The 15,783-nt window shown below is 40.1% G+C and overlaps 1 protein-coding gene across 5 annotated transcripts in view; it reads right to left on the bottom strand.

Annotated features, from left to right (window-relative positions):
• LOC102237337 (VPS10 domain-containing receptor SorCS1-like) overlaps positions 1-3,020 on the bottom strand; it is a 164,646-nt gene extending 161,626 nt beyond the window's left edge. For 3 of the 5 annotated variants that reach the window (XM_023333700.1, XM_023333699.1, XM_023333702.1), the window contains exon 1: positions 2,154-3,020. In XM_023333700.1, the coding sequence (XP_023189468.1) occupies positions 2,154-2,939 (786 nt within the window). In that variant the 5' untranslated portion in view covers positions 2,940-3,020. The remainder of the gene's footprint in view (positions 1-2,153) is intronic. The other 2 variants (XM_023333698.1, XM_023333701.1) reach the window with 1 other exon arrangement.
• Positions 3,021-15,783: the final 12,763 nt, after the last annotated feature.

The raw sequence follows: 15,783 nt of genomic DNA, 5'->3' as shown, positions 1-15,783 counted from the left end.
TCCGCCCCCACAGCGCTCCATCAGACTAGCGGCAGCAGCAATCACCAAACACCTGATGGAGGTGAGTCTGCTGACCTCCTAAGAACGCTGTAGATTACATCATGGAAAAGCATTGCTGTGATGAAGTGCTGAAGGGGGCGTGGCAGAAAGTGTAGGAGGTTCTTAAAGAGACAGTGGCCAATTTTAAGGCATCAGATGCAAAGTCAAATTTCTCTGGAGTTGTGTTTGATATGCAAACAGTTTCATAACAACTGGAGGTAATGTTGTTACTTAATTGTGCTACAAAATGGCCTTATGGGAAATACATAATACCCACATATTGAGATGTTCAGATTTGTTCCTCTGAGGTTTTATGGATTATAAAAGATGTTCCACTTGGTGGAGAATTTGGCCCAGTCCCTTTTTTAACCAATGACAATGTTGGAAAATGTTACAGTAACCTACTCAGATGATCCAATGCTACATTATCTGATTCATCATTACTAATCAAAGACAATTTAAGCCTTGGCATCAAAGTTGATATGAAAATTCAACACAGAATCACAACTCATCCCTGAATGGGATCAATTTATGAAAATCAAAGATTCATAAATCTGCAGGTCAGAATGAATCCAAAGTATTTTTTATTCTGATTGTACACTGTAGTTACATTATTTATAAGTAAATCATTTAAATTTTTAATATTCTGGAATTGTCCTGCGTAACTCAGGGAACAATTTCTACTCAGTTTGTGTAAAGATCTTATTTTATGCCTTCACAGAGTAAAAGAGTTACTTTATTAACCAGCTTTCATTTCACATTCAATCATTCAAATTAGTTATTTAAATGGTACAAATATTATTGCAATCAAATAGTTGAAATTGTTTTTTCTGTCTGTTTATGAACATGCATAGTTTAGCTATTTTTGAAATAAGATTTTTAAGCTTTCATCCTATATATTTTTGTATAATTGATATTTGTTTCTGCATATTTGATATTCTTATTCATATGTTGACTATCTGCTTGGTAGTGGTATACTTTACTCAACAGTCATTCTGTCCAGTCAAATAATGAGAAGACTTTTATTTAAACGATGGACATAAATTCGTCTCACAGTTGGTTTCGTTTCCTCACATTGTTTTTATTCCAGTTCATCTCATTAAGTTGATGCCTTTGGAAGAGAAGGTCATCCTAAAAAGGTTTCAGAGCAGGCAAAACTTTTCCCCTCCTCTCACTTCATTTCTCATCTCTGAAGAGGGAACGAAAATAAAGCACAAAGGCCAGTTTGTACATCTGACCTGCTTTACACAGCAGAGCAGAGAAAAGACTGAAGCTGTGAGGGAAACAGAACAGAAGAGATTTTATATCAGCTTCAGGCGCCTGGCTTCGCTTCGGCCTCGAAACCAGAACCTAACATGACTTTGGTACCATCACTCAACTGCAGATATTTTAATGAGTTAAAAATATTAACACGTTTATATATATATATATAAATGTGTGTGTTTGACTACAATGTGATTAACTACAGAACGCTGAAGAAGACATTTGCTTTAGCTTTTTAAATTGTTTTCCTGCTTTAGAGACTATTCAAAAATATATTTTAAATTACTAATTAATTTTTTTTATCTGTAAATTTCAGAAAAAAGTCTGAAAATATTTTTAACTGTGAATATTTTTAAATAAAAAAATGAGAAGCCGAGCAAAATTCTGATCAATAATTCAAAAATGTTCATCAACTAGAGCTTTTGGTAGGAATCTCTTTCATTTTTCATTTGGATTCCAGCTCTCACAATAGTCCTAAAGGTAGAATTTGACCTCTGACCTACAGACGTGACGTCCAGCGGCCGTCAGAAACTTTGCTGCCTCTGGCTCTGGAGAGGAGAAGCTGCTGCGGATGAAAGCCTCACCTCTCCCACAACCTGCAGTGACCTGAAAATCCCGCCTGCAGCTCCAGCCTCAGTTTTATCCTCACATCAGCCTCAGCTCGGCTCAGCATGCAGGAGTTCAGGGATCAGCTGCTCACAAGCGTCCAGATTTCATCCTGACTAATGATCAGTCAGGCAGCTGATGTCCTCACTAAGACGCGACATTTTAATTCAAGAAGTTGAGTTTCTCCGCTGGACTCACACGCTCTCACGCACACGCACGTCAACCAGAGCAGGTGTGTGACTTACGCTGCTGTTCTGGCCGGACCAGTGCACCATGGCCTGGTTGTGGGATGAGTCCCCGGTCAGGGCGAACGTGGAGCTGTTGAGCTTTAAGTCGTCCTGCCGCGCGCCGGCCGCTCTGCGCTCCTCTCCGCTCCAGCGCGCCGCTCTGCGCCCCGCCGCCGCCGCCGCCGCTCCCTCTGCCGGGGCTGAGCTGACTGCATCCCCGCCACTGTCCCTCCTGAAGCGCCGTGGAGTCGAACCAACACCGTCCCTGTGTTGGGAAACTTTCCCGCTGTCTGTAATCCGCTCCCGCCTCAGCTGCGCCTGCTGCCCCCGGTCCGGAGCGCAACCAGCGGGGCCCGGCTCGCAGGGGACCCTTCCGGTCCGGTCTCCGCTCCCCAAAACTTCCCCCATTACCCCGGCAGCGGGACCACTTGTTTCAACCCTCAGCAGTAATTCCTGCGCGCCGTACCACATATTCCCATCCCGGCATGACCTGCAGGTTATCTCAGCCTCGGCGACGCCGACCAAGCCGCGCAGGAGGAAGAAGAGCCCGAACCGGAGCGCGCCGTGCCACTTTGGGCAGAACCTGACCTCCGTCTCCATCGCTGGGGGAAGAACAGGATGCAGCAGATGCTGGGAGTCTGTCTGCCTCTCCGGGAGGTTCTGAGCTCGATGTGGAAGAGAAACTGCTGCAAGTTGCGGCGTTGGAGCCAAATGCGGTGGAGTCCAAAGTGCGACTGAGCCTAAGTGGTCCAAGTTGAAGGATTTGACGAAATGAAGCCCCGCGCGCAGAGGGAGGAGCTGCATCCACTCTGAGATGGAGAACAATGTTGCTCTGTCTGTCTGTCTGTCTGTCTGTCTGTCTGTCTGTCTGTCTGTCTGTTATTTCCCACCTTATGGTCCAGCTCCATTAAAACTCTCAGATTTTCTCTGCCTCACTTTTCTTCCTTCACATTTTAGGAGAGCTATTTTTGGCAATTGTTCTAATTATTTATTTGTCTCCCCTGTTGCAGCTTTTTAACCTTCCTCCTGAGGAAGTAGATCTCCTCATTTTTACAAATGAAATAATAGAAATATTTAGATTATTAAAAACCTGACTTGGTTATTTATTTCAATATATATTAAAAGATAAAATTATACATACTGATATATTTCTAGTCTTTATTTTCTAGTCTATTTTGTTCACAGTGAATGAAATTTTTAAATTCACTTAATCAGAACATTTTTATTTCACATTAAACTTAATATTTTTAATCAGGAATGTTTCTCATATCTGTTCTATCCTGCAGCACAACATTATGGCTTCAGTTCATATCGACATCCTCCGTCCAGTCAGAAAGTGTCAATAAGACAAGAAGCTGAGTTCTGCATTCAAGCATATTGATGGGAAGTTAAGTGGAAGGAAAAACTCAGGTAAAAACTCAGTTTTACATTATTTCAGTAATCAAAACAGATTTTTTTGGTCATGTTGAGTGTTTGAAGATCGACCAGGCTTGAGATGTAATGTTGTGTTGCAGATTTTATGAAAAAATAAAGAACAAAACTTCCAAAAATACAGGAAGCCAGAGTGGAACAGAAGTGACCCACGAGGAAAAGCTAGAAGGGAGACACAGGAAGACAGCAGAGAAACCGGGGAAGAAACGGAAGGATCCAGCAAGGAGTGACTGAGAAAGACGTGCTAAAGTACTGGGAGGGTTGGGGTTGAATGCTGAACAAAAGAAGTGAGCTGATTGGCTAACTGACTGCAAGTTAGAGAGAGAGAGAGAAAGAGAGAGAGAGAGAGAGAGAGAGAGAGAGAGAGGCAGAACTAACAGGAAGAAGTAAGAGACGCAAAATAATAACACAGAACAACAGATCCTAACATTTTCTTTTTTAATGTAATGGTAAAGTGTCAACTTTTAACCCTCCCCACTTCTGAGCATCTCAGTAAAATCCCTACTGTTAGTTAATGTTGATACTCTTATTTTGAAATGCAACAGGAAGTTCTCTGCTAAGAGTAATGGGTACGCCCCCAGTTTCACTGATTTATTAACAAGTCTCCTGATATCCCGGGTTTGAAGCAAACTGGTGAAATGAAATAAATAAAAGAAAGTTGATGCCAGAGATGGCAGACATATTAAAAAAATAAAGAAAGTTAAATGACAAACGTTCATTTCGTCCAATCAGGTGCGGTCATCCAGAAACGCCTACGATGACGCGCGTGTCCAATCATGTTGGAGTTGATTTGGTTCGTCCAATCAGGTGAGGCGGATCTCCTCTGTGCTGCAGCGATTCAAGCTAAAGGAGCCCAGACCAAACACTGAGCAGTTTGACATATTTTAAATCCAGATTTATGTATCCAATCTATTGGTGTGATGTCATATTTTATTTTATATGACAGTATCTGTAAGCCAAACCATTAAATGTAGGAATAACATAAATAAATTCACTTCAGTTGCTTTTGACGTTATGTATATATAGAAAGATGTACTCATGTATTCTGAGCCTAATGATGAAACTTATCTCTTCATTTTCATGGAAAATGCTACATATTTCTATTACATGCAAGGTAATATTTCATTTCTTTTGCTTGTTTGTAATATTATGCATTTTAAATCCACAGCCTGGCTTTGATCATTTTATGCCCACTTGATCACAACCTCCAGCAGCCAAAGGCCTTTGATCATTCCCACAAATTAATATGTTTCCAATTAAGTGCAACATATTATGCAGTTATTAAAGAGTAATTAGGTGTTTAAGGAGCTTTTCTCTGCCTGGCCTGCAGGATGGTTGGTTTGATGCAGCTGCAGGGCAGCCGGCTGTCACTGCTTCCTGAATTAGGCCAGAAAATGGACATCATGTATTTATCCAGCACAAAAAGCCAGCGGAAACAATGAAAGTTCATCTCTTAGAGACCCTGCAGCTCTGCGTGTCTAATCACCGGAGGTTAGCAGCAAATGTTGATGAGCGTCTGTCGCAAAACGCGACATTCAAACGGCCACAGAGCTGCTGCAGCTGCCTGCTTCCCACCCTGAGCCACGGAGGGAGCCGTCAGGGAGGGAAACGTGATTACCTTCACCGGAGGGAAATCTGCACAGAAACTGCAACAAATTTAAAAACAGTATTTAGCTTTGCTCCATACCATGATGCATACAAATACCTGCCATAACTCTCAGATTAGGTTTACTGGTTAGAAGCTCTTCAGCTGAAATTGTTCATCCCTTCAAGAGTCTGTAGGTCTCAGAACCTGCTTCTTCAACATGTAGCACTTTTATTGTTTTCACAATAAAATACATATCTGATGGTGTGCATTATTATAATGCACACATTGCGTCGACACCATTAAATAAATCCAGCTGCCTTCAGAAATCACCTGATAAGGGAAAATGAAAAATGCCCACCCATTTTCAGATTCCTATTTATTTAACTGTTTTTCAAAAATGTATTTTCCAGTAACTTCCCAAAATGCAATGCTCTGGGTTGCTCTGACACGTAACATAAACAACATTTACTACATGGTAGTTTGTGGTTGTCATGTTAATAAGGAGCATGTTTACCGTAGTTATGAGTTTCTTTTTTTTTGGGGACTTTGTTATAATTGTTTTGGTTAATTTATTAATAACTGATCGATTATTCCTTATAGTTTTGGATGTTGTGCATCCCAGACTCCAACATCTCTCTACTCGGCTTGTAATCGAACAGCCAGGCAGAAATATAGAAGGGGAGGGGAAGAAGGGCAGCACAAGCAAAGGAGGTGGATTAGCTGAGCTAACGAACACCTGGTGGTGTCATCCAGGACGTCACTGTGAAATATCACCTGGATATTGAGCAGTTAGCATGTCGAGACAGTCATGAACAGAAACATAAAGATAAAAAACAACTGAAACAGTTGTTCATACTCCAGTATTTTATCATCTCACTGAGCAGAATCAGAACTACATCAGATCTCTGGGTCCAGATTCCCATCCTGGTGTCAGGTTGAACATCTTAGCTGTACGATACAAATGTACCGACTACTAAAACATCTGCTGATGTAAATATATATGAATGTAAAAGGCATGCTGCATCTCATTTCATCTTGATTCTCGTGCATATTAAGTATGAAACAACCTTTCAGTTCCTCTGTTTTCTTTCAGCTCTGATCACTTGAAGCCGTCGAACCAAAGACGTTAGAGATGAGAAGAGCTTCCTCTCCACATGAGGCATCACAACAAGCAGACACATTTCACTGATTTATGTTGCTGCGATGGACAGAGCTCACATTACCCTCACAGGCTTATTAACCAGAACTGGTGCTTACCGAGGTGTGTGTGTGTGTGTGTGTGTGTGTGTGTGGGTGTGTGTGTGTGTGTGGGTGTGGGTGTGTGTGTGGGGGGGGGGGGTCCTGCGTTAAGTATTTCACACAGAGTCATCTCATGTGCCCGTCTGGACTTGCCATCCATTCACAGGGAATCGATGTTCTGCCGATTGCAAAAATGGATTTCTGAGGATGTTGAAGAAGGCGATATGCAGAAGTGAGCAGAATGATTTGTGTGAATACAGACCAGGAAGCCACGACGCTGCTGTGTGTCAGAAATAAGGCCAGGGAAGCTGCCTCTGGCTTCAAACTCTAAGATAAGCTGCACTGAGAGCCTTTTAGCTTCCTGAAGTCATGATTGGTCTTTATTACACATAGATGCACAGTAAACGTTTGAGTGTTTGGAGTTTTATGCTTTTATGTTTGTTTGTTTTCTCCTCAGGCTTTTTGTCTCAGTAAAGCACAGAAAACTTTAGACTGTCGAGCACCAAGAAGAAAATCTCTGTTTGGATATCATTAGGTTCACATCCAGATCAACTCAAATCAATTCACTTCAGTTTATTGATGTAGCAATAAACTGAACTCTTGGTAAAATGTTGAGGCATTTTACCAAGAACTAAGGCCAACACTGATTCTGATTGGTTCCATCCAGTTTCATCTTACTGACTCTGCAGCATCGATGTTTCCATCCTGCCAGCTTTTCATCTCATACTGCAATCATTGCAATATAGTTACATGACCTTTCACCATGTGTAGTTTCATTTAATTTTCACTTCTCCATCTGGGTAACTTTATGGACACTTTGCATAAACGCCATGAAATACCGTTTTTGTATCATTGACTTTCTGAACCCTGAAATATTTTCATATCCTTATTTGTGAGTCCTTTTTTATAAAAGAGTCTGTAAAATGCAGAAACATAAACATTTTTCCTCTCCATTTTCCAAGTTTCCATACCCAGTCTCTGCTTTTGTTGGTGTTTTCTTTACTGCCAGCCTGAATTTGAGCCAGATAGTTTATTTAGCCAGTCTGTGTTGTTTCAGCGTTTTAACCTGAACATTTCAGCTGCTTCAGTTTGTTTCTGGTCATATTTGTTGTGCTGAGACTGTGGCCAGCAGGCTTAAACGCCTCTGTTAGAATGGGAGCTCCAGAGTAGCTTTGTATTCATCCTGTTGCTTTGGTCAGCAGCAAAATCATCAATTAGTGCCAGTTTCACCTGCAGCAGCAGCAGCAGCAGACTCATCCACCGCAGCACAGGCCACTTTGACTGATGCTTCCTTCCTCTGCTTTACACTTTCTGTCATCTTGATGGAAGGTTTTTGTTTTGAACATTGCTCGTCTATGTTGGGAAAACGTTTATTAGGCATCTGTTTTTTTACAGTGATGGAGTTCATTTATTAATAACAATGGAAGCGTCTAGTTTTAACAAAAGCCAGTTTGATTCGGAAAGCTTTTTCCTGAAGCAAACAAAGTTGAAATCTGTTTTTTGGATTTACCAAAGTTATCTTTGCGTACTGTCAGATGTTTTAGATCATCAACTAATTTGATGACATAAACTTTCAAGTGGAACAAAAAAGTAAAACCAAAATGAATCTGTAAGGAATCATGACGTTTTAATCGTCCTTGCAACATATTGCACATGCCAGTGTTTTAAATTATTCCTCCTAGATGAATCAACTAAACTAGTATGCTAGCATTCACATGCTAAATCAAAGCAATTGGCATTTTTAAAGGAAACATATGATACAGAATCCACTTTTTTAGCCATTAAATACCTTCGGTATTTGTATTTGCCATCTGCTGTTACTGACTGGAGATTTGAGACAACAGAGCACAAAAACAGAAGCACTGATCCAGGGATCCTTTACATGTTTAATGAAACGTAAAGCCTTAATGCCACCAGGAGCCTCTTTGTCTCCATCCAGGAGAGAAACAGCTAAACAACAAGTTCTAGCTGCTGATCTGATGATAGACTTGCATTAGCTTTGGAGAAGCTACTGACTAGCATGCCTATGCTGGTCACTCATTGGACTATCATCTTCCTCTGCTGGCTGTTAGCATGGATAGGTTAGCATTAGCATTGGGTAACCTAGTGTTAGCCTTGGATGGGCTGGCAACTTGTCACCAGAGACTTGTAATTTCTCTTTTACGAAGAAAAATGGTTGGAATACAATATCTGTTAGCATCATGCATTATATGTATTGACTTGTTCTTTAGTCAGAGTTTACTGTAATCCAACCACACCACAGCGTACTGAGGTGAAATTACACTCAGGTGGACTGTAGTCATTAATGTAGACATGACTTTTGAAGGAAATTAGTTTTATTTAGGGGTATCAAGGGCGTCTGAATGCAATAAGAAGGAATGCTTGCTAATGATTACAAGCTTTCTAAAATTTTAATTTGTGTTGATCTATTAGATGAAATCCCTAGAATCTGATCTGGTCAAAATGTGTAAAAATTTGTGAGTGATTTTGAACAGGACTGCATAATGACATCTGGAAAGTCATGGAGGAATAAAAACACCGACGTCAAACAGGGATATTGTGGAAATGACTCATTTTGATTTTCTTCTACTTTAAGCTTAAAAGAAAAGTTACCCCAGACAGAAGAAAGCTCAGCAGTGACATCCACCTTATTTGTATTCATAAACATCAGAGAGCAGCGATGGGGTCAGGAGCAATCAGTTCGCCATGGGCTCATGGAGAGTGGTGCAACGTCTCAGTTAACCATCTCTCCATTTATAACACTGTTTGACATGTTTGTGGCTCTGCCTTTTAATAATTACTAATTCGTTCGGGAAGGAAATATAAAAATCTATATTTAAAAATGTAATTTATGTGACAGGCTGCACACAAAATCAAAGCCAGAAAAAGGCCGGTGGTTAGTCAGGATTCTATTTCCAGTTTCTGAGTTACATCTCAAGCGGTGTCCTAAATTGGCTGAACCAGTGTGTCGCTCTGCTCCATACTGTCATGCAGCCTGAAATACATTAATTGGATAATCCATTTTAAGTTGGAGAAGAAGCCCTAAAGTTATGGCAGCTGGGCGTCTTTGCTATGAACGTGGCTGCTGCTCTGTAATTCTGGAAGTAAAGCCACATGAAATTAATGTTCATAAATCAGTCTCATATCTTCTCAAATTAATATGAACATTTTTCCTTTTCATTAACTGATCTCATCTCACATTAAAATAAAAAATATATTTCCATTGGTGGTGGACTCAGTTCAAATATTTCATCGAGTTAATTGCAGGGTCTGTATGTAATTAAACCCAATTAATAACAATCCTATGGAAAAATAAGCAACATTTTCTATTTAAAAACACCTTTGCTGTTAAATTATTGAATAGGTAGATATATGAGCTCAATAAAGGTGTTTAGTTGTTATTTGGGTATTAAAACACCAATGGCTCATTGTTTCTCTGCCCCCAGTTGTAGTTTTATCTGAAAGTCTGAAATAACAGAATAAAGTGTAAACCCAAAAGTAAGTCAAGGTGAAAGAGCAGAGTAGGCACATCTGACTGGTCTTTGTTCAGCTGAATGAAATTACAATATATAACATTACTGTTTTATGAATGCAGGAAGAGTTTGATACATTAGAATAAAGGAGTTTAGGAAACATGTTGGAAATGATTTGAGATGAAAATGTTTCTGACTGAAAACTCGTTGCCTTTTGTGTTTCACTTGTGGCAGAAATCAGATTTTTTCCTCAAGCCTTACATTTTGAGTTTGATTTTTGATTGTTTTCTTGTTTGACCAGCCTGGTAAAAAAAACTGTCCCCTGGTTTTACGCTTTGCTTCATCGGCTGTTGAGAATCGATGGCTTGCTGAAGGAGTGGAGTCCAATGAAGTTTGAAATTTGATCCATTCGCTAACGTTTGGCCGTGACATATGTAATGTGCCAGTTGGATGAAACCTACCAGGAATAGCGCGTGCTGTCAACAACCCGAGGGGAGTAACGCCACAGCATCTATGCCAGCAGTAAAATATCTTAAATATTCCTCTTGCTCCGACTTTAATCGCTCAATATTTGAAAGTCTGGCCGACAGCGACTGGCTTCGTTCACTTCCTGAACTACAATTCAGGAGCTCCTGCTCTCTGATTGGCCTGCTTGAAATTCAACCTGAGATCTGGAATTCAATGGGAGAAATCCCAGACGGAGAACTGCAGGGAGATGAGAATCGAGCAGAATGGCGTGGGAAGGTATCGGCCAGGCTCGGTATGATTGATCTGAAACGGTTTTTATCTCAATACTCTGAAGGTTCTGGAAGATATTTGTCAGGCTAAATAACATTTTCTTGAACACCTGAAACCAAAGACAATAACTCAAATGTTTCAGATTTTTTCTGATTCTAGGCCGCTGTTCTCATGAAATAGCATTTGCTTTGACTAGACCACTGGTTCCAAAGACATCTGACCTGACCTTGAGATCGATAGTTGAAGCAAATTAAAGTTAGCATTGACGGTCCGTTGGCTTCGTGACATCATATAACCTTGGTGGTATCCTCCTGAGTTTGGAAGCTGGACCTGGACTTTACGTTCTCTTCTCTTTTCCTGCTTACAAACTCTGGTTTTTACTCATTTCCCTCTCATTAGACATTCTTCCTGCTGCCTGCCCAGTTTCCAGAGGCTCATTATGGTCCCAATGCCCTCAGAAATCTGTTTTTATTCCCTTGGAGTTAACATAAAAACTCTAAATTGTTGTTCTCTAATCTACCTAACAGGCCAACGAAGCGACTGCTGTGGCTCGTTGAAGGTCTAATTGTTAAAATTGTTAGAGCACAACAGAGGAATAAGGAAGGATTTCTGTGTCTACTGAAGGAGGCATTTCACCACACAGTGACTTCATTCATACTGTTTGGGAAAAGTGCATATTTCACACACAAAGGCAGCTCTCACTAACTTGCATTCAGATTCTTCTGCTTCCCTGAAATCCCCTCCATTTCAACATCCTGCGCGGCTGGAATGACTCGTCCATAAAATGCTCTAGATTGAACACATAATCAGCTGTGAAACCGAATCCACCTGCTGTGTATTCACCTTTTCTTTCTTTCTGCCACAGATAAGCCATTAGTTTCTATTCATCAGGCTGAAGAATAGAGGCGGACTGGAGTGCAGCTTTCATCAGAGCTTCTCACTAACATTTGGAGTTCTCAAATCAACATCAGGCAAAAAAGAAAACGGGAAAAATAACTTTAAAAAAGATAAAGAAGAAGATCAACTTTAGTCCATGTGAGCGGGGTAAACTAAGCGACTGCTTTAAAAGCTTTTCTACGAAGGCTGAAATATTAATATTTGCTGCTCAGGAACATCACCAGTATTCCCAGAGCGAAGCACCGATAATTATTAATGAATCTCATTTTCTGTCCAGTGTGCTGGATGTTCAGAGCGCCGGTGACCTTCAGAGGCAGCGCGGCGGCGCCGTCTATCCGGAGTCAGTCGACGAGAAACGAACAATCTGCTGGAACTCTCTGGCTGCAGTTTTAGCTCATCGGGCTGATTTGTTTACCTCAGTGGGCGCGCATGACTAATTCATGAACATGTGGAAAACCGTGTCGCTCTGGAAGACGCAGCACATTTCCACGTTTGATCAGCCTCTTTTTATGAATTAGTGCTGCTTCAGGCAAGGCCATTGTTTCAAACATCCACTGAAAGAAAATCTGTGTTGGAGAAAACACGAGGTCCTTGAAGATAAAAACATCTAAATTCCACCTTCCACATTTATTGGCACCACTGGTAGCGATGTGTAAAACAGCCTTAAAATAAATTCACTACAGTGGCACAAAATTACTGAAAAACATTTCAACCTTTAATTTATTCATTTCATGAAAATATCTCAGTTCACCACTTTGTGTTTCCCTGAGGAATAAACATCCTGCTGCCCTACCCTTCAAAATGGGAAACACAAGAGACCATGGCTGGCAAATATAGGAAAGTTACTGACCTAAAATTAACAGAGTATTATTTAAAATCTTTTTTAAAAATCTTCCTTTCATCTCTTTTCACTAACCTGCACAAAAAATGTCCACATAGTGGTTTAAAACGTACAAAATCATTTAAATATCAGAGCTTGGAGATAAATTCAGAAACAGTATCTCATTTAAATACTAGATCGTTGTAACAAGATTTTAAAAAGCGATGAGATTTGTGCCCCAATAAAGCCAAAATATTCCGTTTTTAAAGAGAAGTTGTAAGAGTAAAACAACAACACTTCCATTGTCAGACGTCATCCAGAGGAAACAGCGAGCAGGAGAGTCATAAATCCCTCTGTGACTTTTTAATCTGTCAGAGGAACTTATTTTTACATCTGATTAAAATGAGACTTTCTTGTTATGACTAGAAAAAAAACATATCTTGTTATAACAAGAAGCTTTTTAATTTTAACAAGATGCTTCCTTGTTATGACCAGATAGAGCTCTTGAAATTATTTCCAAGCTTTGGCAGTTAATTCAATATAAAGTTGCTGAACTCAGTTTGTTTTTCCAGTTGCTAAATGTATCAGAAATAATGCAAAAATAAAAATAAGAAAATTTCACATTATAAGAAACAAGAAAACTTTCTTAGAATTGAAACAACAACTCCATGTGTCACATGCAGATACAACAGCAATAACAGAGCAAGCATAAAATACTGCTTACTAATTTTTACAGTAACACCAATAACAAAAAAAAAAAATCACTAAATCTTTCAACTTTTTAAATTTGTTAGAAAAAACTCATTATGGGTCAGTGTAGAAAACGGTCAGAAGTTAAAGTTCGTGCTGTTCTACAACTAAAACCGTAACAAATACGACCAAATTTATGTCAACATTTTTCAGAGTGACTTTATAATTCCTCAGTGAAACATAAACTTTATTTAAGCCGTCTCCAGTATGTGTGGAGCTATTAGCTTTGGAAAACATGTTTGTCAGCTGAGCCCTGGGGTGAACATCTGCTAAAAATAAATGACTCCTGCTTACCTGCTTTCCAACCCACTTCTTAAAGGGCTGTGGTGTTAATTAAAACCACAAGAAAACACTAATTAAACTTTAAATGCTCAGTTTAGTCTTAACGTTTCACAGCGTGGGTCACAAAGCAGTATTTATATTTACTGGAGCACCAAAAAGTTTTAAATGACCACAGAATGAATATTTAATGAGAAAAACATTTTATATTCATTTAGATTTAATGTTTCTCTGTTGGGTTATTAAGTTCTGATTTCCACATTTTGCTTTTTATCGTTTGGCCTCAAAAACTGCCTGCATTGCTTCTATTTTTCCTCCTGAACTGTAAAGTTTGAAATGATGAACTGCTAATGATTTGGGAATTTGTTCTTACAGCAACACTTTAGAGCAGATACTGACCCCTAGTGGTGAAATTGGAGGCAGCAGCCATCCAAAGCCTAGAACAGGATCTTCATAGCAGAATGTGATGAAGAGGAACAGACGCAAGAAATGACGTTTGTGTTTCAGGTTAGAGGAAACAGGTCAGCAGAGTCTCTTAGCGCTTTGGTTTCTGTCTAGTTCAAATAAAATCCTTGTGCTTTTTGTTCAAAAAGTGGGCAGAGGTTCATATTTCTACTTTAATTAAACGGTAAACGTAAACAACTAAATGATAGCTCTGTTTTTATTCTTTATGAATAATTTCATGTTTTCTGCTGATCAGTGTATAGTTTTTCATTTCGTTGAGTTTTCCTGATGGCCGAGCGTCCCACCTGCTAACGCGTCTCCATGCAAATAGCTAGATTTGTAATTGACCTCACATCTGAACGGAGCCTCAGGCCTAAGAAGATAATGATGAGACGAGGCGGCTAATGATGTCTTTAGGTTTCAGCACCCCTCACCACTCCGTCAACTTTGACCCCAGGAAGAGTTTGCTATTGTACGGTTGTGAAAAGTTCAATTAAGCTGTAATTTGAGACGGAGCCTGCAGAATAATTTGAAGGCGGTTGGTGGTCTAACGGTTCAGCCTGAGCATGCCTAATAAGCAGCCCGACTCACTTCCCAGTGTATGACTTATATATGTCGAGTTCAGAAGAAAATACTATTGAACAGTTATTTACCTGCTTTCAGAAACTTTTAGCATTTTAAGGAAAAATAAATGTCCGTCTGAATACTCTAAACGGTTTCTGGTAGCTGAAGAGCTCCAGCAGCTTCTGCCTGATGGCTCAGCCTCCATCTGATGATATATCAGCCATGTTAATGGAAGTCCTGCATATTTAGACACATCTGTTCTCTCAAGGGGCAGAGGCTGTTGGGGATTTTTATTCCAGACGTTTTCTTCAAATTAACTCCAGAAATGGGGAGGATTTACATAAACTGCTCAGATAGTTCTTACCCTTTGAACTTTTTAACATTTGGTACGTTCGGTGAGTTTCACTGGGATTTCATGAGACAGATGAACACAAAACAAAACTTCGACATGAAAACAGAAGAAAAGTGAATCTCAGTGTTTATGTGGAAGACAGGCTGTGTGTAGAACCAGCTGCCAGATGTTCCAGCTGCAGGTCTTCAGGGCTTTAGGAAGGAAGCTAAATGTTGTCATGTATCCTATCATCCAAATATCTTCACAGAGTCATTGCGGACAGTAATGAGCTCCAGCAGCAGTCAGTGTGGCAACGTATCTGAGGAGCCCTCTGACTGAAGACTGCTGCTGTTTGTAATGCTAACAGCTTCAGATCTGGGCAGCAGATGATATTCCACAGCAACATGTTCTGGATGACATCATCAGTTGTTAGCTAGCTCTGCTGATCCGCCTCCTTTGCTTTTGCTGCTCCTCTTTATAACTCTGTCTGGCTGTTTGGTAAGAAAGACGTTGGAGTTCATCATGATGTTTGTTCATTATGATTGATGGAAAAGAGGTTTTGAACTTTTTCCTTCCCGCTCTGCTGTTTATTTTTGTTGTGCGGTTTTGGACTTGAGGTCAAAGTTCAGGGATAATTTGAGCTTTGGGGTGTCAGAGTAAAATGGGTTGAATACAAACACAGAACAATCTAGAGTTTTAAAAATGTTGAAAACTATGCCTCATTTTGTGTTGTTCAGTCTCCATAAAATAAGTTGGTGGTCGTACTGTAAAAAAGAGGAAAAGTTTAACGTGATATGAAACCGTCTGACGGCAGCGTTCATCTACAGATTTATGTTTATGCTGAACATGGATTGGACTGAAATGAGCTGTTTTCTGTCGTGGAGCTCACCTGAAAGCAAGCTGCTGAGAAACGAGCTGACACATCGGATTTTTCCACTGGAGTCAAATAAATATGATTCGTGTTTCTCGGGGAGACGCACAGTAAACTATATCTGGAGCAGCTGTGCGAATAACGCGCTGAGTAATTGAGTCCACTGTGCATATTTATGACTAAATAGACGCCCTGTCTGCCGCTGGATTTATTGGTGAGGGCT

The sequence above is a fragment of the Xiphophorus maculatus genome, chromosome 5 (genome assembly GCF_002775205.1).
Source record: "Xiphophorus maculatus strain JP 163 A chromosome 5, X_maculatus-5.0-male, whole genome shotgun sequence".
NCBI lineage: Eukaryota > Metazoa > Chordata > Actinopteri > Cyprinodontiformes > Poeciliidae > Xiphophorus > Xiphophorus maculatus.
Note: the sequence above shows the minus strand (reverse complement) of the source record. Positions and strands in the feature narration are given on the sequence as shown.